The following is a 27852-nucleotide window of genomic DNA, read 5'->3' as shown; positions in this document are numbered from 1 at the left end:
CCACCATGTGGTTGCTGGGAATTGAAGAGCAGTCAGTACTCTTAACTGCTGAAAAACCTCTCCAGCCCGAATGCTTAGCTTTTAAAGTTTAGCTAGTTCATATGGTTTTATACTATTAAGAGTCAAAGCCACGATACACATTTATGGTGAGAGTGATAGTGAGAATGGATATTTCAAACAGCTTCCATAAAAATTATAAAATACATTTTATGTAACCTGTTTGTAATCAAATATTTTATTTGTATTTTTTTTAATATATCACAGCTCCTGTATCTATGGCTTAGGAGTATCAGGAAAGAGCGAGCAGAAAGACTGTAAAAGCCAGAACACCTGGAAGTCTGTGGCGAAACAATCTTTCCTAACTGCCTGTATAAACAAGACTGGAACAAGGGCAACATCAACGCACATGTTAACTTAAAAGAGAGAAAACTGCATAGGGTCCTGCCCTAGACAAAGAACTACAGGCAACCAATGATTTCTGGGAGAATGAGAATTAGAACTAAAATAATTATTTTAAGCTAAGTTTATCAGATATCTATTATTACACTATGAAACAAATTAATATACAAGGAAAAAAGCATTGCATTGATGAAACATACATTTTCCTTGTACAAAAATTACTAACTTCGAAATTTCTGTTAAATTACATACCAACTGTAGGATTATAAAAATATTGGATAAATCGATTTTCTGGCTCAGGTGACTGAAAAGTGTGAACGAATTGGTGAGTTGCGCTAGTTTCATTTTTTGCTACATCTTCTAGATAGAATGCCTGTTCCAAAAGAATCTGCCACTGCACTTGAGTCCGACGGTGCCTTTGAACTGAGTAAATCACCTGAACACAGAAGAGGAATAAGCCTGTTAATGAGCCTGAACAGTAGGTCAACTTTCTGCAAGAGAACAGGGTTTGCTTTTCTTTGTCTTATAAAATAGTACTAATGGGTTTTCTAAATGTGACCAAGGATATAAATGACAAATACTTCCTATTAATAGAACAGGTATAATTCTTATATACAATTGCCAAGAGTATCCCTATCCAGAAACACAAAGTTAAAACATTTCAACAATAAAAAGACCAAGTCAAAAGTTTTAGATATACATTTCACTTGCACACACACGTTTGGGGAGGTGGGTGCCTGCACGTGTGGCTGTGGGCATGTGGAAACCACAAGCCCCTGTCAGGCATCTTCTGCAGGCATTCTTCCATTCTGACACAAGGTCCCTCACTGAACCTGACTCTCACAGATTTGGCTGACCTGCCTGGCCAGTGTCCTCTCATCTCTGCCTCCCAATCACTGGAACCACAGGTGCCTGGCTTTTTACATAGGTGCAGAAGATTGAGCTCAGTACCTCAAACTTGAGTTTCCAGCAGTTTAACTACTGAGCCAACTTGGAGAAAGCCTTTAACAAAGGGCAACAGTTATAATCTAACTGACATCCTCTAATTGTATGTAAAACAGCTAAAATTAATAATTAAAGTTACCTGTTTGTGCAATTTTACCAAACTTTTTTCACTTGGGTAGGTATTACGCTTTTCGTCAAAATCTTCATAATCATCCATATTCCTACCCATCTTTTCCTGATAATCTGTAGGGCACTAAACAAAAAAACATTTTATAATATTTTAATGATATAAAAATTTATTTTTACTAAATACCTTTCATTCTAAAAATTTTAAATTTTCTTCTTTTATTGACATATCTAACTGGTTAAGTTTTCACTATCATTTTCAAGGAAATATTTCATAGATATGTTGACTTTCTTCTCACGTCTAATATTTTTCTTTATGCTCAAATATACTAGCATGAGACTAGTAAAGTGGAGCTTATCTACATGAAATAACTATTTGAGAAGTTTATTCTAATGATAGGCACCTGATAAAACTTCAATTATTTTCCTAAATAATAAAAAGAGAATCATGAAAAAAATCTAACATACTTATGTTCTAAAAGTCATAGTGAGCAGAAAGGAATATATAATTAGGGTTATCGCCCTAATACTAGTTACTTATTTCATATGTGGGGTTTTACAACTCTACTTTTCTAAATAGGCCTCAAAAACAGCAACTATAAGAGAAATGGTTAGAAAGTTTGCTATGACCATGACTAAAGAAACAGTAGATAATAATAACCAGCAGAACAGATTTAGAATACATAAGGAAAATTTCATTGGTAACTTCAGTACATGTGATGCTTGGCCCGGAATGACACTATTAGGAGGTGTGGCCTTGTTGGAGTAGGTGTGTCACAGCGGGGTGTACCCTTTAAGACCCTCATCATAGCTGCCTGGAAGCCAGTCTTCTCCTGGTAGCGTTCAGATGGAGATGCAGAACTCTCAGCTCCTCCTGCACCTTCCTTGATAATAATGAACTGAACCTCTGAACCTGTAAGCCAGCCCCAATTAAATGTTGTCCTTATAAGAGTTGCCTTGGTCATAGTGTCTGTTCATAGCAGTAAAACGCTAAGACAGAAGTTGGTAGCAGGGACTGGGGTACTGCTGTGATAAGCTTGACCATGTGTTTTTGTTCAGAAGAATGTGGATTTGGGGACTTTGGATTTGGAAAGCAGTAGAATGCTTTATGTGGGGCTTAATAGACCATCTTAGTAGAAATAAGGAAGACTTTGTTGCTGAGAGTGATTTGAACTGTTCAGACATGGCCCAGGAAGAATTTCAGTATGTGGCCTAGAGACTGTTTTTGTGGTACTTTGGTAAAGAATATGGCTGCATTTTGCCTGTGTCTGAAGAGTCTATTCTACCTGAGGCTAAGGTAAAGAGATTTGTATTAATTGCATTGACAAAGGAACTTTCAAAGAAGCCCAGCAGATACTTTGTTCTCTGGTAAGGTCTCAAGAAGTGCGTTTTGAACACCTATTGCAAGCTTAGAAAAGAAAAATATTAAAATGAATGGGTCAAGTAATAAAGGGGGTCTAGGAAATGAAATGGAGCTGAGTCTTGTGTTCAAGGAGATAAAGAGATTAAGGGAGTAGTGAATTCAGGCAAGATTCCACCCAGCTAAGCTTACTGTTTGTATTTGCAGTTGAACAAGGAATAGTTTGGATTTTTAATCTGGAATGAAGTAAAATCCAGAAAGGAGAGACACAGGCTTTTGATCCGGATCTTGAGGCATAGAGGCCATGAACTGGTTAGACTTACCAGGTAGTACACAACTTTAATTCCAGGAGACAGAGGTAAGCAGATTTCTAAGTTCAAGGCCAGCCTGGGTCACTGCAAGTCCTAAGTGCAAAAAGGCTTAAATCCAGGTGTGGAAGACCACACCTTTCCTTAATCCCAGCATTTAGAAGACAGGCATACAGATCTCTGAGTTCAAGGTCAATCTACAGAGCAAGTTCCAGGACAGCCAAACTTAGGCAGTGAACTAGTTTGAAAACAGAAAGCTAGTGATAATAAAACAAGGGAGCACTTTCCAGCCCACAGCAAGCAACAGAACTCTGCGGCTTGGCCATGTGGCTCTGACGATAGAATTAAGAATATGGGAGATTACTGGGACAATTGATGCTGGTTAGCTGGAACTAAGAAGTTGCTGGTTAAGAAGTGACCAGCATCACTGAGGTGGTCTACTGAGAAATCTTCTAAAAAGTGTTTTCTGAGAGCACAGAGAAGCTGTGTTCCAGAGATAGCCTCATGCTGCAGCTGTACTTGGTAATGTGTAATGTGTAAGTGTCACCCAGGTGGTACTGGTTTTGAAGCATGAAGGGGTCATGAAGAGCAGCTGAGGCTTGGCACTGTGAGAGGCCATGGAAGGCCAATGGTGAAGGTGCAGCCTCAGTTGCAGTTGATGGCCCAGGACTGAAGGGGTCATGCAAAGGAGTTGATGCTTGGCACCATGAAGAGAGCCTATGAGGAGCTATTGGTAAAGCCTAGTTGCAGCAGAATATCCAGTATATTGGAGATGCCAGTACCATGGGATGATCACTAAGAACAGCAGCAGCAGTCAAGTGGAGCCAACCAGAGCCTAGAGTGCTACAGAGGACAGAGCTTTAGAAGTGACACAGCTCTTTGGAGGAGCCTAGAAGATCAGGTATGGCTCCTAGGTATTGGAACAAGAAGCTGTGAAGCTGAGGTTGCCTTGGAGATCAAGATGTTTGAGATGCCAGAGTCCTGGAATATCTGCTGAGGAAAGCTGCTAACAGGGAGTGGAACCAGCGCAGGAGAAAGAACTTTGTTGCAGTCAACACAGATGAAAAAGGAGTGGAGATCTGAAGACGGCTTAGACATCAGACATGACATGCAGAGTTTGGAGTTTGCCCAGCTGGTTTCCTGACCTGCTTTGGGGATTACAGTTAAGTGATTAGATGAATCTCAGAAGAGACTTTGAACTCTGGACTTTTAACATTGTTGAGACTGCTATAGACTATGAGGACTTTGGGAGTTAGACTAAAATATGCTATGACTAGGTATGGCCCTCTAGACTCATGTGTTTGAACAAGCCTATGGGGGCTAGGGAGCGGAATGTGATTGTTCTTAGGCTTGGTCCAGTGAGTAGCACTCTTAGGAGATGTGGCCTTGCTGGATTAAGTGTGTCACTGTGGGTGTGGGGTTTAATACCCTCGTCCTAGCTGCCTAAAAGCTCTCAGCTCCTCCAGCTCCATGTCTGTCTGGATGCTGCCATGCTCCTACCTTGATGATAATAGACTGAACCTCTGAACCTGTAAGCCAAACCCAATTAAATGGTATCCATTATAAGAGTTGCCTTGGTCATGGTGTCTGTTCACAACAGTAAAATCCAAACTAAGACAGTATGTTAAAGGTAATTGTGGGATTTTTCAAATAATTCTTTTAGAGGCATACAAATATACTTGCAATTCAAGATAGCTCCATCAAAATCATAACAATATGGCTTATTAAATATTCATGTAATTTATTCTATAATACATAAGACATAGCAAGATTACATGTGAGAAGATGGTTTCAAGAATTATTGAGACCAAGGACACATGTTCCACTATGTTCATAGCAGTTTTATTCATAATAGCCAGAAACTAGAAACAACTCAGATGCTCCTCAACCAAAAAATAGATATGGAAAATGTGGTTCATTTACACAATGGGATACTATACAGTTATTTAAAAACAAAGACATCATGAATTTTGCAGGCAAAGGGATGAAACTAGAAAATATCATGCTGAGTGAGGTAACTCAGACCCAAAAGGACATGCGTGGTATGTACTCACTGATAAGTGGATATTAACCATAAAGTATAGAATACCCATGATACACCCCAAAACCCAAAGAAATAAACAAGAAAGGCCCAAGTGAGGATATCTGAATCAGATGTAGAAGGGGAAACAAAGCAATCATAGGAGTCAGAGAGAAGGAGGGAACTCGGGGATGGGGGGAGGGAATGGAGAATGCAAAGGCAGGATCGGATTGGGGAGGAGACAGGTGATAGGCCCAGTGGGCCAAGAGAGTGAATGGTAAGCTAAGAGGATCCCACCCCTCAAGAGGAGAGGGGGAGAAGGTTAGGGGAACAGACTCTTTGAGGGAGGAACCAGGAGGGGAAGCAGCATTTGGAATGTAAGCAAATTAATTAATTAAAAACAATTCCTGAGACCTAGCTTATTTTCCTATGGGAGATATGCTTTTAATGATAATACACAATGGTTTTGTAAAGACCTACCTACATCACTATGCCATGGCAATTACTGCATGGTACGCCAATGAAATGCTTCACATTTCAAAGTAAAATGCTGCCAATAATTACTACTACACTTACAACTGCAAAAAACAATTCTATATACAAATTACTTTTTGTTTATCGTAAAGACTTACATAAAAATCCATCTGGAAAAACTTAACCACATATGCTTTAATCATACTTTCCTATATGAAACATTAATTTACAGTGGTATATAAAAATTTACTTCACAAGAAAGAGAGGAAACAGTAAAATGTAATTACCTTTTTAAGTATTGTATCAACACATTTCCTCAATGGGTGGTTATACTTGATGCTCTCATTTACTTTACGAACCTCCTATAAAACAGTAAAATAAAAATACTTAACTTCTATAAATCAGACATTTTAAAATAGAGTTCATATTAAGTCCCAGATTTTCATTTCAGCTCAAATTATTTAGCATTATAAGAAGCCCTTTTCATGGAATAAAATGTATTAAGAACAGTTATAAAATATTCAAATAGCTGTCTTTACATTCTCACTGTTCTATGGATTTCTACATTTATTCCTCCACTGTTTGCTTACTTCATATATCACAGTAGTTAAGCATTAGTTAACAGTTCAAAAATTTATGATACATGTGTGTATGTATGTAAAGTCCAACCCTGTTTTTGAAGAAATTCCATTTTGAGCAAGGACAGGGGCTTAACTTCAATTCCAGAAAGAAAATTAGATAGAGTCCTTCTGAGCAAGCATCCTATAGCAACTCCCTTCCCCCTCCCCCCAGCAACAGCCAGTCAGGCTACAATAGCAGGGTTAAGGTTCATAAGGATAACTTAAGACATCCTGCAGAGAACAGATAACTTAGCCAACTTGTTCATCAGGTGGTTTTGTCCCCTGTTCAGTTCCTGCAGAGTAATACCAGAAATGCAGTTTTTAAAATACTAACTTGCTGACCCATATGGAAATTCACCAAGCTTGCTGTAACTACAATAATATCCTGCATCCCTAAACTTGGGGCTCTCACTCTGATGTACTCAACAGGGAAGATGAGACCTTGCTCTAGAGCTCCTAATAAAGACCCTTATGTATTTACATCAGAATTGGCTCCTCAGTGGTCTTTGGAGTACCTACAACTTGGGCTTAGCACATATAAATGAACATATATAGTTTAAATTAAATTTTCCCATCTGGGCTGACTATGTTCACTTCACGAGCCAAATAACATCTAACAACACAGGTATGAGAAGTCCCTTTTTGAGTTGTTGGTCAGGGCTAGCCTGTTGTTATTACCTTAAAATCTCCATTGCTGGAGATACTGCATCTAAGACAGAGGGCCCAGAAACCCCAGCCTCATCCTTGGGGACTAGCTTTCATAGTACCAGAAGATGCCATGACAGCTCCCAAAGGAGGGAAGTGACCAACTGTCAACGCAGCTATGATGCTTATGAACCATAACAATGGACAGCATGGCAAGATAACCACCTGCCTTTTACCCACAGACAGGGGTAGTCCCCACCCTCCTCAAAGAAACTTCTCTTTGCAACAGAAAACCACAGTGAATCGAATGCACAGTTTTAGAGCGCAGTCTGAAGCAATAAATCTATAATAAAACTCTCTCAACTAAGGCTAAGGGATCACTGTGCGAGGGGGGCCAGGGCCGAGGATCCCTGACAGAGGATCAGGGGCTTGCTGTGAGAATGTGCCTCTAGGATTGTCACAAGCTACACCCACATCACTAACATGTCTGCATAAACATGAGCTGAACAAGGACAGCAATAATAGCATGCTAATGTGGATGAGGAACACCCAGGAGGCCTCCACACTTCACAAACAACTACAGGCAACTAAGGAATGCAGAGAGTGGGCTAAATAAGTCTTCCCAGGGAAGAAAGACCATTACCAATTGCTTATCCAATACCTAAATACAAATAACATTATTCAGACTGAGCAGCTTGTATTTAGAACATAGATGTTTACACACACACACATATATATATATATATATATATATATAAAACGCATGTACATAAAAACAATTTAAAGAAGAAGCCATGATTTGAAAGAGAGAAAGAAGGAACAACGTGAGTGACTGGAAATAAGAGAGGGAAGGAGTGAATGATGAAATTATAATCTCAAAAAATAAAATAAAAAGAATTCACAAACGATCTGTCAAGCATTATATTTCTAAAAGAACAGGATTAAATTATTCTGCTTTGTTGGTCAAAATCAATTGTCCCATTATCAATTACCATTATCAATTAGCATAGAAAGCAGAAAAGACTTAACTTGTCACAAAGTGCCCACTGCTTTCAAATAAGAGTATTCTAGAGTGCTTACACTTACTGATTTATGCCTTGTTTATTGAGCCATTCTACCTGTTGGCAGAGTGTTGGCTAAAAGATAACCACGGAGAATGAAAAGATCCAATGTCAATTCCTCTGCATCAAGAATCATCTTAGAAACAAATCTCTGGGCATATCTGTGAGGAATTCTCTACGCTGTGCTTTCTGAGGTAGGAGAATCTAAATACATGCTGCCCCATTCCATGGGTTGATGCTGTGGTGTGCACTCAATGGAGAAAGCCAGCTGAATGAAGGAAGCACTTGCCACTCGGGCTGACCGTGGACACAATGTAAACAGTTGTCTCATGGTCCTCGTGCCATGCCTTCCCTGCAGTGACGCACTACACTCTGACAAAGCTGTGAGCCAGAGTAAATTTTTCCTCCTTAAACTGCTTTCACAGGTATTTATCATGCCAACAAGAAAAGTAACTAACAGAAAGATGTAATAGAAGCGGGACAGACATCACAATAAAGCTGACCATAGCTCTTTGAACTATGGCCTAGAGAAGACCTGTTATTGCTCTAGGCAAAGCTTAACGGACTATTCTGGTGGGCGTTCAGAGACAAGAATACAGGAGCAATGAAGATGTGTAGGGTCAACTCGTGAGGTTTCCGAAGGGATCAAGGGCACTACCAGATCTAGAACAGCAGCCATACTTGCGTCATTCTGGCATCCCACCATGTCCTGAGAAGCTTGAAAAGACTGAACTAAAACGTAACAGATGGCTTTAATTATTTATTATAAACACAATATGTGTGAACTTAGGCAAGGCTTTGGTTTCATATGAAACTTCCTTTCACATGTGTATATAATGTGTTTTGGTCAAATTCATCCTTTATTCAACTACCTCTCCCTTATGCTTTCCACCCCCCACCCCCCCACCCCCAACTTCATAGGTCTTTTGGTTTTTTAACCGACTGAGCACACTTAGTACTTCTGTATGTACAGGGAAATAGAAATATCTGTGGGAGTATATGTAGCCGTTCAGGGATCATATCTTTGAAGCAAACAAGACTCCCTTTATCCCAGTTGCCATGAATTATCAAAACAGCTCCTTGGCTATGGGTGGGACTTGATGGCCCCTCTCCCATTCATGCTGGGGTTCAGGTCAGCTTGATCTTATACATGTAATCGCAGCTGCTGGGAATCCATGTGGACTAATTTCTTTGATGTTGGAAATTTCAAAACAGCATAGCATTCATGTTATGTCATGACCATTGCTCACTGTTTAATTCAGTTCTATACTGAGAGATTAAAAAGATATGGATTGGGTTTGGTGAAAACAAGTATGTGAACTATAAAGTTAGAGAAACTAGGAAAGACGATCTGAGACAAGAATCCCTCCACTGAAGGTTCTGTGAAAATGCAAAATCATTTGAAAATAGAGTGTGAACTATGAATGCTACTAAAGGGGTTTCCTACTCCAGAAGAATAGTCTACAGACAGAAACCACATCAGCTATGGTCCATCTTGACCTGGCAGCAGAAGGTGCCTGTCCCATCCTCATGGTAAAGGTTTTATAGGCATGAAGGATGAGAGAGTGAGGGAGTCCCAGAAGCTTGTGCATAGCTTCCAGAAGGCTACTGAGGACAGGCAGTATACAGCAGGGTCAGATTCTCTGTAAGAAGGCCCTGCGGGGCCACTCGTATAAAACAGTAAAGGTGAAGCCTAAGTTGAAATGGAGACTCAAGGATGTTGGAGATGCTAGGGCCATGGGAGGTCTAGCATTAGCATATACCAGATAACTCCAAGTATGTTACAAATGACAGAGCTGAAAGAGAGAGGTTACACAATATCTTTGGGGCCCAGATAATTCTATTATGAACCCCAGATGCCTGACATAGAATTACAGGATTTAGTATGTTCCTGCTGGGTTATGTATTGCTTTAATATAAACTTTCCTTACTATGTCCTTTTGGGGTATGACTGTTTAGTCTGCGCCATCATGTGTTAGAAGTATATACTTCTTTTAGGCTGTACAGGGACTCACATTTAAGAGATTGCTCAAGACTCAGAAGAGACTCTGAAGTTACCATTTTGAACAATGCTGGAACTGTTAAAGACTCTACATCTTTATATATTTATTTTATATTTTATATATGAAGTATTTATGTTTAAATATAAAGACTATAAAGACAATGCATTTTGCATTATGAGATGATCATGAACTCATGGGGATGAGGAGCAGAAGGTTATAGCTTAAAAGTGGTATGTCTGGAATCACATTGACAAGGGTAGATTCGTGATGGGTAAACTTATATTGATTGTCAACTTGATAAGATCTGTATGACTTTGGAGACAGATCTGTGAGAATGACCTTGTAGACAGATCTTTGAGCGTGTCTGTGAAGGATTTTCCATACTATTAACTTTATCTGAACAAACAGGAGAAAGTAGGCTGAGCAGCAATAATTCTTGCTTTGTCTCCCAACAGTAGACCTAGCACCCTAACACTCCTGTTACCATGGCTCCCTTGCCATGATCCACTATCCCTTCAAACTGTAATCCCAGATAATCTCATCTTTCTGTAAGCTGTTTTTGTCAGTTGTTTTGTCACAGCAATAAAAACAGTAAGCAACGTAACAAGGTATTGTTAACTTCACTGACGAAGGTCTGGTAATAGTAAGTGTTTTAATGACTACTACAAGGCATAAAGAGGGATAAGGAAAGCCCAGTGGGTAAAAAACATGAGGATCTCAGTTCATATCCCCAGAACCCAGGAAGAAAGCCAGGGAGAAAGGTTCTTGTAATCCTAGAACTAGAGAAGTGGAGAAGGGGGACACCCTGAAGCTCACTGGCCAGCCATGCTTCAGGTTCAGAGAGAGACTCTATCTCTAAGAATAAAGGTTGACATCATAAAGGTGACATCAATCAACAAAGAATATGCAGTACCAAGTAAACCACACAGAGAAAGGGGAGGGAAAAGACAAGAGTGGGTTAAGAACAAAGTCTTAGAATTAGTATTTCCCAGGAATCACAATATCCTAAAATATCTGTGAATTAAAATGGTGGAGTCACTGTTCTATAAGCAGCAGTAGGAGGAAGAAAAGGAAGAAGAAGGAGGAAGAGAGGGAGAAAGAGAAGGAGAAGGCCCTGCATGCCACACTCTGAGAATAAAGAGAACAAAAGGAATTTTAAAAGAACATTTGGAGTGTTAAAGAATAGCTTGAAGTGATAGAGAAACTATATGATATAATAAAAAAAAAATGAAAAATGTATATACCAGTCACTTTAATATGTGAAACTTTCTTGTTAGCAAACAGAAAAAATAAGAATTTAAAATAGAACTGGCCTACAAATATTGTGAATTTCAAATGAGTTTTATAAAATTAAAAATATTTATATTATTAATAAAGTAAGATCATAGCAAAACCAACATCATATACAATAAAAAGTGATCTATTTGGAGAGTAACTTTCCGGTAACCATGAAAATCTAGTATCTGCATACTTTGAAAAATTGATACCAATAACACTGTTCTTGTAAGAGACTCAGCTTATTGAGGAAAACAGACAATTAAAGAAAAAAGATATAGAAATGCTATAAAAGCAAAGCACAGGACATTCTGGATGACTACAGTTTAGTTTAGGAGTCTTTCTGATGAACTGGTCATTTAAGTGAAACAAAATAAAATGAGTAAGACTCAGTCAGCTGAAAGAAAAACAAGAATATTCCAAAGAGGGACAAGGACAGTGAGTACAAGTCTCCAGACAGAGATGAACACACTGTGTTAGAGAAAAAGAACTGCATGACTACAGAAAAAAATTACAATAAAAGCCTAGTTCTCATGTGATCTAAGAGATAATACTCAAAACCTCTCAGAAATCTAACTAGCAATTAATTCTCAGCTATGTTCACTCTAAAACCATGACTGGCAAAACTTCATTTTGTTTTCCTTTTTAGAGTTTTGACTTACTTTATTTTTTTAATTTTTGAGGCAGATTTCCCTATATAGTTCAAGCTGGACTTGAATTTGCTACATAGCTCAGGCTGGCTTGATCACACTTGTGTTTTCAAAGGTCACTCTGGATGCCATTACATTGTAATTCTTCCATTTATAAGTTGCTTTAATGTTTGTAATTGGCATACATTTATTTACTTCAAAAATTAACTATATAATCTGACCATATATAAAATGTTTTTCTTAAAATTATTTAGCTACATTAAATAAAAGCATGAACTGAAACAGTTAACTTTTTATATTTGCTATATATATCTGTTATAAATTCATGGTTTACTCAACAGTTAATTTTTATAGTTTGGGAGGAGCTAAAGTATTAGCTTGTTTAGGAGGTCAATGTTTTACTACTAAACTGGTATTTGATTAGGATCTTGTTAGCTATCAACAGTCTAGCAATTCTTCAAATCCCTATTCAATTGTATTTTTCTGATCGCTCTCCAGATATTTTGAAGCTTCTCCATATCCAGCACTTCAAGAATATCACCCATTTTTATCATATACCATAAGGGAATTATGGTCTTCTATTCTAGACAGTTAAGACAGACATGAGCATTCTGCTAGCTATGTAAGATAGTTAATTTTTCACAACATCCATTAAAAAAGAGTGCTGTCAACCAGACATGGTGGTTCAGGCCTGTTATCTTATACTGGACTATAGAGGGAAATAGCAAGATCCTGTCTCAAATGAAAACATAAGGGGGTTGGAGAAGGAGGGAGAGGAGGAGGAGGAGGAGGGGGAAGAAGAAGAGGAGGAGGGAGGAAGAGGAGGAGGGAGGGAAGCAGGGAGGGAAGGGGAGGAAAAGGGGAAATAGGAAGGAATAAGGTGAGGAGAAGGGAATGAAAGGAAAGGGAGGAAGGGGAAAAGGATGCCTTCTTTTTTATATGTGACTTTTTTCATAAAGAAATGTTTAAATTCTACCACTTTCAACATATGAATAGAATGCTGTAGTACTACACAAGGTACAAATATCAAGTTTCAATTTTCATGTCTTATTCCTAAGGGTTCATATCCAATAACAGAGCATCTCTCTATTTCATTCAGACATTCTTGGTTCATCTGGGCTGGCCCAGTGCATCAAGCCTGTAATCCCACAGCTACTCAGGAGGCTGAGGCAGCTAGATCACAAATATAAAGGGAGATCACAGTCTAGGCACCTTCGAGAGACCTGTCACTATCTCAGATAAGTAGATAGAACATGGATGGATGGACGGATGGATAGATGGACAGATGGATGGACAAATGGATGGATGGACATACAAAAAGTAATGAAGAGGCTGGGGATATAGTACATGGGTATGCAACCAAACAGACAGACAGACAAAAAGTAATGAAGAGGCTGGGGATATAGTACACAGGTATGCAACCAAGTGTATGTGATATACTCACTTCAATCCCTAGTACTGTAAGAAAGCAAATACATCTGACATCTATTTGTTGCAGAAACAGTAAATGAACTAGCAAAACCAAATTCTTCAATTCTGTAAAAATTTAATTTAATGCCAACTTTTGGGCAGAACACTAACAAATAAAAATTACTTTCATCAAATGCAAATGTTTAATCAAGTATAAATCTTCAAAAGTTAAAGTTTTTTTCAGAAGTTTCAAATTATGAGTCTACCAAATAAATATAAAAGTTTTCATTATGGCTCACAGAAGATAGAAACGTTGATGCTTTGTTCTCAGATTTTTAGCTTCTAAATCTATGAGGCAATACAGCTGCATGAGCCACCCAGTTTGTTGTACTTTTATTATAGCAGCCCCATGTGGCTAATGTAACAGGCTTCCAGAGGAATGCTAATTTCTTAAGGCCTGAAAATGGAGTGAGTTGAGAACAAAAGGTTCAGGGACAGAAAAGACAAAAGGATAATAGTTAAGAATTGGGGGTCACCAAATTAAAGGAAATCCAGTATCCTACCACCTGTTCTCAGACTGACACACAAGCTTGCTCTCACTCATTCATGTAGAGTCTACAGCTGCCTTCAGACCACAATGGCCAAGCAAGCATAACAGAGGCCACATGGCAACAAAGCCTCAGACATTTACCATCTGGAGCTTCATAGTTTTAAAAGGGTCATGGTTGCTGTTAAAGTGTGAACTAAAATTAAATTCCCTGGTTCTCCTTATTAGCTGTGTGTACATAAGCAAGTTATTTAAACTACCAATACTTCATTTTCTTCATTATAAAATGGGAATTTAAAAAAATCTCTTTTGTAAGGTTGTAAGAATTAAATAAAGTTGAGTCTTGAGAAATTAGTTTGAACTGTGTAAGTCAACTTATATGCATTTTTTGAGATCTCCAAAACTCACAAAGGATCATTACAACATAGAAATGTTGAACAACTTTCAAATTAGGTGTTATTGATGAATAAAAGATATGTAAATGATGGCCTATTTTAGAATTTATTATCATAAAATAGACATCTATCACAAAAAGTAAAATGGAACAAAACTCACTGACAGAACATGGCACATGAGAGAACAGTCAACAGAGACAGTTATAAATCAGAACTGCTTTTGTAGGATTAAACTTACCTCCATTACATCCTCCAAATTTTCTTCTGCGTCTGCTTTCTCTGTCATCAGTTTGGCTGCCTTAAAATAAGTCTTCATAAGAAGATAACCCCTTTTGGCTCCATTCCAGTATGACCTAGGAATTTCCACCAAGCCATACCCCAATAATAACACGAGGAGAAACAGACCCCATGTGTTGGCAGCAGCTATTCCAATAGTCTGAAGTTGGTTCCTAAGAAATAGAAAATATAAACAGATAGCTGATGTCAATATGGTTTCATATAAAAATATAAGACTAACTAGTAGTAAATAAAATTTCAGAAAACTGTCAGGATAAGCAGGATTTTATATGAAGAAATTTTCACCTCTTTCAGACACAGCAGATAATCTATACATTTGAATGGAAAGACAGAGTATGACCGTAAAAAAAGACTTCAATATGGGAAACACTGTTTCTATTATGGTTAAAACTAGAACATAGGATAATTCATAGAAAACACTCATATATTTCCTCCACAGAACACACTTTTCACTAGGTACTTCCTTAATCAAGATTAACTATGAGACCCCGGTAAACAGTTAAACTAACTTGTGTTATGGTTTACCTACACTAACAATGAGACCTAACTCTACTATTCTATACATAAATTTGGGAGTAATATACATATATTAGAAATTATAAACACAAAATGAATTTTAATTTATTGAAATACTTGAGTTTAAAGTAGTATTAAGGAAAACTATGCTCTCAAACTAAAACAAAGCAAAAAGAAAAAAATTGTAAGTTCTAGTGGAGGAAAATTCATTTTTAATCATTTATAAAATTTAAAATGCTATAAAAAACTGTTGTTCACTATATCATTATTAGTCAAAACATTAACCCACCACCTAATAGTTATATGTAAAGATGTCAGCTTGGATTTTCTTTCTCAATAATGTGCACTATTCAGATACTCTTTGAGGGTATCTGTAAGACATACAATGTGGTATATGTTTGCTTACTTGTATCAGTTGAAACAGTACAAACACATACAGCAATGTTACAAAGACTGTTTTTCTTACCATTCTAAATGCAAACGTGGGTTTACAGCTACATAAATTAGAAATGCTCCAAATATCAGTAAGTAAGTGCCATAGTAGATTGCATTCTCAATCAGGGCTGTTTTTATCTTTCCGGTGATGGAAAAACCTCCAGATCTTGCATATGATTGCATGAAAGGTAACAGAATCCTGGTTGAATGAAAAATATATGATCAAAAACTCAATTGTGTAACTGTTTAATCTAAAATACCAAAAAAAAAAATACAAATCTCAATGTATAATTCTCCCCAACAAATGTTTTATGAGTAAGTACATGATAATAACTATGATAAATGATCAGTTTTTAATACTTAGTTTTGGGAAAATTCAGAGATCCTAAAGCAGGAGACAGCAAAGGAGACTGCAGTGACACGCAGACCTGAACAGCAGAGTGACTTCACATCCTCTAACAGGTCTAAAAATAGGCCTTAGAGGCACATGAGAGGCCGGAGCTGTGGTACAATTGTAATCTTAGCACTTGGAAGACTGAGGCAGGAAGATTGCTGACTCTGAGGGCAGCCTTGGCTACATAGACCCAGATTCAAAAACAAAGACATAAATAACAACATTACTCCTTTAGGGTGACTTTGGACTAGATACAGAGAATAAGAAAACATTGATTTTGTTTTTAAAAAGCACAGGATTTCAAGAGCACACTTATACTCTTCCTGCCCCAGCTTCAAATGCCAGCTAAAGGCTCAGGTCACCTTGCAATGTCTGGTTTCCTAAGGCTTCGGCCTAGAAAACTGAAAGCAAACAAAAATGCAAATATTTGGGAAGGTTAAAGGTAGTGGTCCAGTTGAAAGCAGGGCAAATGTGGTGGTTTGAATAAGAATGTCCCCAGTAGGCTCATATATTTGAATACTTTGTCATAAGGGAGTGACACTATTTAAAAGGATTAAGAGGTGTGGCCTTCTTGGAGTAGGTAGTCCGGTTGGAGGAATTGTGTCACTAGGGGGTGGGCTTTGAGGTTTCAAAAGCCCAAGTCAGGCTTAGTGGCTTACTCTCTTCCTGCCAACGAGGGTCGAAGTGTAGAACTATCAACTACTTCTCCATCACCATGTCTGCCTGCCTGCTGCCACACTCCCCACCATGGTGGAAATGAACTAAACTTTACTCTGAACCTGCAAGCTAGCCCTAATTAAAGGCTTTCTCCCATAAGAGTTGCTGTGGTCTTGGGAGTATCTTCACAGCAGTAAAGCACTGACTAAGACAACAAAAGAAGACTGACTGTCAAGGTGATGACTTAAAGTACATAAGAGATCACACGAAATAGCAACAAGAGGACTGAGTAGTTGCTTACAAGCTTCAGAGTTGAGAATGGACTAGAGAGACCACTGACTCTGGAGCTATCAGGATGTCAACAGCAATAAAATAACATCACTAGATTAGATCTGGAGAAGCAAGTACATCAAGTACAAAGAAGGCAACTGAGACTGGCCTCTGAGAAACATCAACTTTTAGGGAGACGCAGGGAAAGAGGAGGCAAAACCGGTGAAGGAGAGTAAGACAGAGCAGTAAAGACGCATGGAGAAAACCAAGGAGTGTACAGAGCAGAGACAAGAAGAAAGTGTTTGACAGTGGAGGACAGAAAACCGTAAAATAAATGCTGTCAGAGTCAAGCACATGAAGGGTTTGTATGTGTGAGTGGATGCTGGAGTGTTCTGGAAAATGGTACTATGGACTAAGGAAGGAACAAATTAACTGAGTAAATGAAAATCACAAATGGAGTTTATTTAAGAGGTGTATTATAAACTATGGTAAATACATGAAGTAGATGTCTCTCAGAAATGAAAAACAGTAACAAAACAAGGATATGTACAAAATTGTATAGATTAAGTCTCCCAAGTGTATGAATAGAGAAAGAGAGGAAGGGAGGGAGGGAGGGAGGTGGGGGGGGGAGAGAATGAATCACGCTGCATAAGTCTATGTTTATAAATCTAAGCACAGGCAGAGCGGAAGTGACCACCAACACTGCCCACCCCTGCCCACATCCCTGGCCCAAGAGGAAACTGTATAAGGCCTCTGGGCTCCCGTGGGGGAGGGCCCAGGAGCGGCAGGACCCCTGCCTGAGACACCACCGAAACCTGAAGGAAACAGACCAGATAAACAGTTCTCTGCACCCAAATCCCGTGGGAGGGAGAGCTAAACCTTCAGAGAGGCAGACAAGCCTGGGAAACCAGAAGAGACTGCTCTCTGCACACACATCTCAGACGCCAGAGGAAAAAGCCAAAGACCATCTGGAACCCTGGTGCACTGAAGCTCCCAGAAGGGGCGGCACAGGTCTTCCTGGTTGCTGCCGCTGCAGAGAGCCCGTGGGCAGCACCCCACGAGCGAACTTGAGCCTCGGGACCACAGGTAAGACCAACTTTTCTGCTGCAAGAAAGCTGCCTGGTGAACTCAAGACACAGGCCCACAGGAACAGCTGAAGACCTGTAGAGAGGAAAAACTACACGCCCGAAAGCAGAACACTCTGTCCCCATAACTGACTGAAAGAGAGGAAAACAGGTCTACAGCACTCCTGACACACAGGCTTATAGGACAGTCTAGCCACTGTCAAAAATAGCAGAACAAAGTAACACTAGAGATAATCTGATGGCGAGAGGCAAGCGCAGGAACCCAAGCAACAGAAACCAAGACTACATGGCATCATCGGAGCCCAATTCTCCCATCAAAACAAACATGGAATATCCAAACACACCAGAAAAGCAAGATCTAGTTTCAAAATCATATTTGATCATGATGCTGGAGGACTTCAAGAAAGACGTGAAGAACTCCCTTAGAGAACAAGTGGAAGCCTACAGAGAGGAATCGCAAAAATGCCTGAAAGAATTCCAGGAAAACATAAATAAACAAGTAGAAGCCCATAGAGAGGAGACACAAAAATCCCTGAAAGAATTCCAGGAAAACATAAATAAACAAGTAGAAGCCCATAGAGAGGAGACACAAAAATCCCTGAAAGAATTCCAGGAAAACACAATCAAACAGTTGAAGGAATTAAAAATGGAAATAGAAGCAATCAAGAAAGAACACATGGAAACAACCCTGGATATAGAAAACCAAAAGAAGAGACAAGGAGCTGTAGATACAAGCTTCACCAACAGAATACAAGAGATGGAAGAGAGAATCTCAGGAGCAGAAGATTCCATAGAAATCATTGACTCAACTGTCAAAGATAATGTAAAGCAGAAAAACCTACTGGTCCAAAACATACAGGAAATCCAGGACTCAATGAGAAGATCAAACCTAAGGATAATAGGTATAGAAGAGAGTGAAGACTCCCAGCTCAAAGGACCAGTAAATATCTTCAACAAAATCATAGAAGAAAACTTCCCTAACCTAAAAAAAGAGATACCCATAGACATACAAGAAGCCTACAGAACTACAAATAGATTGGACCAGAAAAGATACACCTCCCGCCACATAATTGTCAAAACACCAAACGCACAAAATAAAGAAAGAATATTAAAAGCAGTAAGGGAAAAAGGTCAAGTAACATATAAAGGCAGACCTATCAGAATCACACCAGACTTCTCGCCAGAAACTATGAAGGCCAGAAGATCCTGGACTGATGTCATACAGACCCTAAGAGAACACAAATGCCAGCCCAGGTTACTGTATCCAGCAAAAATCTCAATTAACATTGATGGAGAAACCAAGATATTCCATGACAAAACCAAATCTACACAATATCTTTCTACAAATCCAGCACTACAAAGGATAATAAATGGTAAAGCCCAACATAAGGAGGCAAGCTATACCCTAGAAGAAGCAAGAAACTAATCGTCTTGGCAACAAAACAAAGAGAATGAAAGCACACAAACATAACCTCACATCCAAATATGAATATAACGGGAAGCAATAATCACTATTCCTTAATATCTCTCAATATCAATGGCCCCAACTCCCCAATAAAAAGACATAGATTAACAAACTGGATACGCAACAAGGACCCTGCATTCTGCTGCCTACAGGAAACACACCTCAGAGACAAAGACAGACACTACCTCAGAGTGAAAGGCTGGAAAACAACTTTCCAAGCAAATAGTCAGAAGAAGCAAGCTGGAGTAGCCATTCTAATATCAAATAAAATCAATTTTCAACTAAAATTCATCAAAAAATATAAGGAAGGACACTTCATATTCATCAAAGGAAAAATCCACCAAGATGAACTCTCAATCCTAAATATCTATGCCCCAAATACAAGGGCACCTACATACGTAAAAGAAACCTTACTAAAGCTCAAAACACACATTGCACCTCACACAATAATAGTGGGAGATTTCAACACCCCACTCTCATCAATGGACAGATCATGGAAACAGAAATTAAACAGTGATGTCGACAGACTAAGAGAAGTCATGAGCCAAATGGACTTAACGGATATTTATAGAACATTCTATCCTAAAGCAAAAGGATACACCTTCTTCTCAGCTCCTCATGGTACTTTCTCCAAAATTGACCATATAATTGGTCAAAAAACGGGCCTCAACAGGTACAGAAAGATAGAAATCATCCCATGCGTACTATCGGACCACCACGGCCTAAAACTGGTCTTCAATAACAATAAGGGAAGAATGCCCACATATACTTGGAAATTGAACAATGCTCTACTCAATGATAACCTGGTCAAGGAAGAAATAAAGAAAGAAATTAAAAACTTTTTAGAATTTAATGAAAATGAAGGTACAACATACTCAAACTTATGGGACACAATGAAAGCTGTGCTAAGAGGAAAACTCATAGCGCTGAGTGCCTGCAGAAAGAAACAGGAAAGAGCATATGTCAGCAGCTTGACAGCACACCTAAAAGCTCTAGAACAAAAAGAAGCAAATACACCCAGGAGGAGTAGAAGGCAGGAAATAATCAAACTCAGACCTGAAATCAACCAAATAGAAACAAAAAGGACCATAGAAAGAATCAACAGAACCAAAAGTTGGTTCTTTGAGAAAATCAACAAGATAAACCCTTAGCCAGACTAACTAGAGGACACAGAGAGTGCGTTCAAATTAAAATCAGAAATGAAAAGGGAGACATAACTACAGATTCAGAGGAAATTCAAAAAATCATCAGATCTTACTATAAAAACCTGTATTCAACAAAACTTGAAAATCTTCAGGAAATGGACAATTTCCTAGACAGATACCAGGTATCGAAGTTAAATCAGGAACAGATAAACCAGTTAAACAACCCCATAACTCCTAAGGAAATAAAAGCAGTCATTAAAGGTCTCCCAACCAAAAAGAGCTCAGGTCCAGACGGGTTTAGTGCAGAATTCTATCAAACCTTCATAGAAGACCTCATACCAATATTATCCAAACTATTCCACAAAATTGAAACAGATGGAGCCCTACCGAATTCCTTCTACGAAGCCACAATTACTCTTATACCTAAACCACACAAAGACACAACAAAGAAAGAGAACTTCAGACCAATTTCCCTTATGAATATCGACGCAAAAATACTCAATAAAATTCTGGCAAACCGAATTCAAGAGCACATCAAAACAATCATCCACCATGATCAAGTAGGCTTCATCCCAGGCATGCAGGGATGGTTTAATATACGGAAAACCATCAACGTGATCCATTATATAAACAAACTGAAAGAACAGAACCACATGATCATTTCATTAGATGCTGAGAAAGCATTTGACAAAATTCAACACCCCTTCATGATAAAAGTCCTGGAAAGAATAGGAATTCAAGGCCCATACCTAAACATAGTAAAAGCCATATACAGCAAACCAGTTGCTAACATTAAACTAAATGGAGAGAAACTTGAAGCAATCCCACTAAAATCAGGGACTAGACAAGGCTGCCCACTCTCTCCCTACTTATTCAATATAGTTCTTGAAGTTCTAGCCAGAGCAATCAGACAACAAAAGGAGATCAAGGGGATACAGATCGGAAAAGAAGAGGTCAAAATATCACTATTTGCAGATGACATGATAGTATATTTAAGTGATCCCAAAAGTTCCACCAGAGAACTACTAAAGCTGATAAACAACTTCAGCAAAGTGGCTGGGTATAAAATTAACTCAAATAAATCAGTTGCCTTCCTCTATACAAAAGAGAAACAAGCCGAGAAAGAAATTAGGGAAACGACACCCTTCATAATAGACCCAAATAATATAAAGTACCTCGGTGTGACTTTAACCAAGCAAGTAAAAGATCTGTACAATAAGAACTTCAAGACACTGAGGAAAGAAATTGAAGAAGACCTCAGAAGATGGAAAGACCTCCCATGCTCATGGATTGGCAGGATTAATATAGTAAAAATGGCCATTTTACCAAAAGCAATCTACAGATTCAATGCAATCCCCATCAAAATACCAATCCAATTCTTCAAAGAGTTAGACAGAACAATTTGCAAATTCATCTGGAATAACAAAAAACCCAGGATAGCTAAAGCTATCCTCAACAATAAAAGGACTTCAGGGGGAATCACTATCCCTGAACTCAAGCAGTATTACAGAGCAATAGTGATAAAAACTGCATGGTATTGGTACAGAGACAGACAGATAGACCAATGGAATAGAATTGAAGACCCAGAAATGAACCCTCACACCTATGGTCACTTGATTTTTGACAAAGGAGCCAAAACCATCCAATGGAAAAAAGATAGCATTTTCAGCAAATGGTGCTGGTTCAACTGGAGGGCAACATGTAGAAGAATGCAGATCGATCCATGCTTATCACCCTGTACAAAGCTTAAGTCCAAGTGGATCAAGGACCTCCACATCAAACCAGACACACTCAAACTAATAGAAGAAAAACTAGGGAAGCATCTGGAACACATGGGCACTGGAAAAAATTTCCTGAACAAAACACCAATGGCTTATGCTCTAAGATCAAGAATCGACAAATGGGATCTCATAAAACTGCAAAGCTTCTGTAAGGCAAAGGACACTGTGGTTAGGACAAAACGGCAACCAACAGATTGGGAAAAGATCTTTACCAATCCTACAACAGATAGAGGCCTTATATCCAAAATATACAAAGAACTCAAGAAGTTAGACCGCAGGGAAACAAATAACCCTATTAAAAAATGGGGTTCAGAGCTAAACAAAGAATTCACAGCTGAGGAATGCCGAATGGCTGAGAAACACCTAAAGAAATGTTCAACATCTTTAGTCATAAGGGAAATGCAAATCAAAACAACCCTGAGATTTCACCTCACACCAGTGCGATTGGCTAAGATCAAAAACTCAGGTGACAACAGATGCTGGTGAGGATGTGGAGAAAGAGGAACACTCCTCCATTGTTGGTGGGGTTGCAGACTGGTAAAACCATTCTGGAAATCAGTCTGGAGGTTCCTCAGAAAATTGGACATTGAACTGCCTGAGGATCCAGCTATACCTCTCTTGGGCATATACCCAAAAGATGCCTCAACATATAAAAGAGACACGTGCTCCATTATGTTCATCGCAGCCTTATTTATAATAGCCAGAAACTGGAAAGAACCCAGATGCCCTTCAACAGAGGAATGGATACAGAAAATGTGGTACATCTACACAATGGAATATTACTCAGCTATCAAAAACAACGAGTTTATGAAATTCGTAGGCAAATGGTTGGAACTGGAAAATATCATCCTGAGTGAGCTAACTCAATCACAGAAAGACATACATGGTATGCACTCATTGATAATTGGCTATTAGCCCAAATGCTTGAATTACCCTAGATCCCTAGAACAAACGAAACTCAAGACAGATGATCAAAATGTGAATGCTTCACTCCTTCTTTAAATGAGGAAAAAGAATACCCTTGGCAGGGAAGGGAGAGGCAAAGATTAAAACAGAGACTGAAGGAACACCCATTCAGAGCCTGCCCCACATGTGGCCCATACATATACAGCCACCCAATTAGACAAGATGGATGAAGCAAAGAAGTGCAGACCGACAGGAGCCGGATGTATATCGCTCCTGAGAGAGACAGCCAGAATACAGCAAATACAGAGGCGAATGCCAGCAGCAAACCACTGAACTGCGAATAGGACCCCCGTTGAAGGAATCAGAGAAAGAACTGGAAGAGCTTGAAGGGGCTCGAGACCCCATATGTACAACAATGCCAAGCAACCAGAGCTTCCAGGGACTAAGCCACTACCTAAAGACTATACATGGACTGACCCTGGACTCTGACCCCATAGGTAGCAATGAATATCCTAGTAAGAGCACCAGTGGAAGGGGAAGCCCTGGGTCCTGCTAAGACTGAACCCCCAGTGAACTAGTCTATGGGGGGAGGGCGGCAATGGGGGAGGGTTGGGAGGGGAACACCCATAAGGAAGGGGAGGGGGGAGGGGGATGTTTGCCCGGAAACCGGGAAAGGGAATAACACTTGAAATATATATAAGAAATACTCAAGTTAATAAAAAAAAAATCTAAGCACAACAAATCAAACTATAGTGATGGAAGTAAAAATTGTGGTTTCTCTTAAGGATAAGGAATGTCTAGAGACGAACATTAGGAAAACTTCAGGAGCACTGTAATGCCTGCATCATTGAGTGCTGATATATGGATTCATCCACTTCAAAATGAACTTAACACAATGAGTCCAATTTTTTGTAAGATTTCATACTTTAGTCTTTTTTTAAAAAGTCTTCAAAAACAGTGGTCATAATAATATTAGTGAGATTGAGACTGGGAAGGAGTTTGAATTGAGAGAGATTTTAAATATTTGCTTGTACATGACAGATTTATTTATGTGCACAGGGGTACTGTTTTACATGATTAGGTTGTCAAAACTATAAGCTAGTAACAAAAGCTTAAGGAGATAGGTTTAGGAAGTTGGGGTAGCATAGTAAGAATGACTCTTCCAACCCCGGAGACAAGGGAGAAAAGGACTCGTAACGTGTGTTGATAAGACAGATACTGAAAGAACTGCCATGTGACAACTTCTGTACAGCAAACAGTAAAGTCATGTTCCAAGAGTAAAGGTGGCATTACAGAAGAACTAGAAAAAGGTTACAAAAGACTTAAGGTTAGAAACTGAAGAGAAAGAAGACAAACAAAAACCTGGCAATTTTGAAGGCATGGGTAAGGTTTTTAAGAATAAACTTCCAAAGGAAACATTCTTTTTGTTTTGTATTCTTCCCTTGCAGTACTTGCTCTAGTCAGCTTGAGAGCTTAGTTTCCTGCAGAGTATTTAAGGGCAGATGAGAGGGCAAGGGTAACTGGGAGTCTAGAGCAGAGAAGGACGACAAAGTTAAATGGGTAGAGAAACAGACTTGGAATACAATCCTGGTTATTGAAATTGTACAATTGTACCTGATGGTATGTGAGAACAGGCAGGAGATATGACAGAACATAAGGATCAAGGGGAGCAGCATTAGGAACGCGGTCACAGAAATAAACGAAATATCCATGCGGGAAATGAGAGAGAGGTGGACCTCTATTACTACATACACCACCCAGTTGATTATTCGAGCTGGATACACTCTGAAAACTTCTTTCCTTCAGTCTAGCATGCTGAAGAAAAGTCCACACAAGCTGATGAGAGAGGGAGGCAATTAAATCGTCCTATTCAGCTGCAACTAACACCTATGACCCACAGCAGTAACCAGCGTGGACACTTATGACCCACAACAATAACCAGCATGAACACTTATGACCCACAGCAGTAACCAGCGTGGACACTTATGACCCACAACAGTAACCAGCGTGGACACCTATGACCCACAGCAGTAACCAGCGTGGATACCTATGACCCACAACAGTAACCAGCGTGGACACCTATGACCCACAGCAGTAACCAGCGTGGACACCTATGACCCACAGCAGTAACCAGCGTGGACACCTATGACCCACAGCAGTAACCAGCGTGAACACCTATGACCCACAGCAGTAACCAGCGTGAACACCTATGACCCACAGCAGTAACCAGCGTGAACACCTATGACCCACAGCAGTAACCAGCGTGAACACTTATGACCCACAGCAGTAACCAGCGTGAACACCTATGACCCACAGCAGTAACCAGCGTGAACACCTATGACCCACAGCAGTAACCAGCGTGGACACCTATGACCCACAGCAGTAACCAGCGTGGACACTTATGACCCACAGCAGTAACCAGCGTGGACACTTATGACCCACAACAATAACCAGCGTGAACACCTATGACCCACAGCAGTAACCAGCGTGAACACCTATGACCCACAACAGTAACCAGCGTGGACACCTATGACCCACAGCAGTAACCAGCGTGGACACCTATGACCCACAGCAGTAACCAGCGTGGACACCTATGACCCACAGCAGTAACCAGCGTGAACACCTATGACCCACAGCAGTAACCAGCGTGAACACCTATGACCCACAGCAGTAACCAGCGTGGACACTTATGACCCACAGCAGTAACCAGCGTGGACACCTATGACCCACAGCAGTAACCAGCGTGGACACTTATGACCCACAGCAGTAACCAGCGTGGACACCTATGTCCCACAGCAGTAACCAGCGTGAACACCTATGACCCACAGCAGTAACCAGCGTGGACACCTATGACCCACAGCAGTAACCAGCGTGGACACCTATGACCCACAGCAGTAACCAGCGTGAACACCTATGACCCACAGCAGTAACCAGCGTGGACACCTATGACCCACAGCAGTAACCAGCGTGAACACCTATGACCCACAGCAGTAACCACCGTGAACACTTATGACCCACAGCAGTAACCACCGTGAACACTTATGACCCACAGCAGTAACCAGCGTGAACACTTATGACCCACAGCAGTAACCAGCGTGAACACCTATGACCCACAGCAGTAACCAGCGTGGACACCTATGACCCACAGCAGTAACCAGCATGAACACCTATGACCCACAACAGTAACCAGCATGAACACCTATGACCCACAGCAGTAACCAGCGTGGCACGATCTGTGATAGTGCAGAAAATGGCACTCACATTTGTTAATGGTAACTAGCAATTATCTCATTGGACTTAAGGCCCACTCCTGAGGAAGGAAATTCTGTCTGGTACTGACAACCTTTGCAGCTCCCTAGGACAAGTGAGGACATTTACATCAGAGAAGAATCTACTTTTGCCATGTTGCTAAACCAGCATAGCTCCTTACTATATTCTAAATCTTGTCCTTGTACCCATAGGTCAGTGTGGCTACCAGGCCTCATGAAAAAGCCTCCATTTACAGCAAACGGAGACCATCCCAGAAAACACAAGAGGGCACCATGCAGATCAAGAGACTGTTGGGGGTGCAGCCCCAGCACAGTACATCACAGTTCTTGCATCTACATCTCAGGGTCACTGTGGAAGAGGAGAGAGAGGAAGAAGCAGAATGCCAGGTAGTCTGTGATGAAACAATCTCTCCTAGCAATAGCTGCATGAATAAAACTGGATCAACAGCAATATTAATAGGCAATAAACATAGAAAGGGGAAAACTTAGTGGGGTCCTACCTCTACAGCAGTGGTTCTCAACCTTCCTAATACTGTGACCCTTTAACACAGTTCCTCATGCTTTGATGACCCCCAACCATAAAATTATTTCATTGCTACTTCATAATCGCAATTTTGCTTGTGTTATACACTATAAATATATGATATGCAGGATATCTGATATGTGACCCCTGTGAAAAGATTGTTCATCATGACCCACAGTTGAAAACTGCTACTCTAGACTAAGAACCACGGGTCACTAATGACTGGGAGAGGGAGAGATAGCCTCTCCAGGGATGAGAGAGTACCCTTATTGGTTGTTCAATGCAGAGTGGTCAGCCCTGAATCCATATACACACAAACAACAAAACATCTTTTGTTTACTGTCTGTAAACATTTGCTGTCTGTAACAGTAATAATCAAGTTAGTAGAGGCTATGAACTTGACAGTGGGGTGTATGGGATGGGTATGGGATAGGCTGGAGGGAGGAAAGCAAGAAGAAGTTATGTAATTCTATTTCAATATAACACATATTTTACAAAAATTGAAGGAAACCAAGAGAGAGTGGTGACCTTCATAAAAGCACTTTCATGAAGAACAAAGCTAAACGAGGACCAGATTGTAGGTCAAATGAGAAAGATATCAAGAAAGGAAACAGTCACGAGAAAAATTTTCATTTCTGTTTTCTATTTTTGTGTACTTTCCCCCCCTCTTTCCTTTCTTGTAAAAATGGGATACTACATCTCAAAGTATTAAGGTTCATTAAAAATGAATCACCTTAGCCAATAATGCAGCCTTCACTGCCACTTACCACGTTAAAAACTGTGATGTCCAATAAACTACCCTCCAGAAAATTGGCATGATTCCATCTGGAATGTAACTCCATGGCTTGAAACATGGATGCTGTCTGTTCAA

The 27852-nt window shown here is 39.7% G+C and overlaps 1 protein-coding gene across 3 annotated transcripts in view; it reads right to left on the bottom strand.

Annotated features, from left to right (window-relative positions):
* Lmbrd2 (LMBR1 domain containing 2) overlaps positions 1-27852 on the bottom strand; it is a 62004-nt gene that overhangs the window by 24278 nt on the left and 9874 nt on the right. For all 3 annotated transcript variants that reach the window (NM_001109177.1, XM_006232024.5, XM_039102840.2), the window contains exons 4-9: positions 27749-27844; positions 15518-15685; positions 14477-14687; positions 5920-5994; positions 1484-1597; positions 652-835 (exon numbers count right to left, since the gene is read on the bottom strand). In NM_001109177.1, coding sequence (NP_001102647.1) covers positions 652-835; positions 1484-1597; positions 5920-5994; positions 14477-14687; positions 15518-15685; positions 27749-27844 — 848 coding nt within the window. The remainder of the gene's footprint in view (positions 1-651; positions 836-1483; positions 1598-5919; positions 5995-14476; positions 14688-15517; positions 15686-27748; positions 27845-27852) is intronic.

Source organism: Rattus norvegicus, chromosome 2 (genome assembly GCF_036323735.1).
Source record: "Rattus norvegicus strain BN/NHsdMcwi chromosome 2, GRCr8, whole genome shotgun sequence".
Lineage (NCBI taxonomy): Eukaryota > Metazoa > Chordata > Mammalia > Rodentia > Muridae > Rattus > Rattus norvegicus.
The sequence above is the reverse complement of the archived record's forward strand: the minus strand, read 5'-3'. Positions and strand labels throughout refer to the sequence as shown.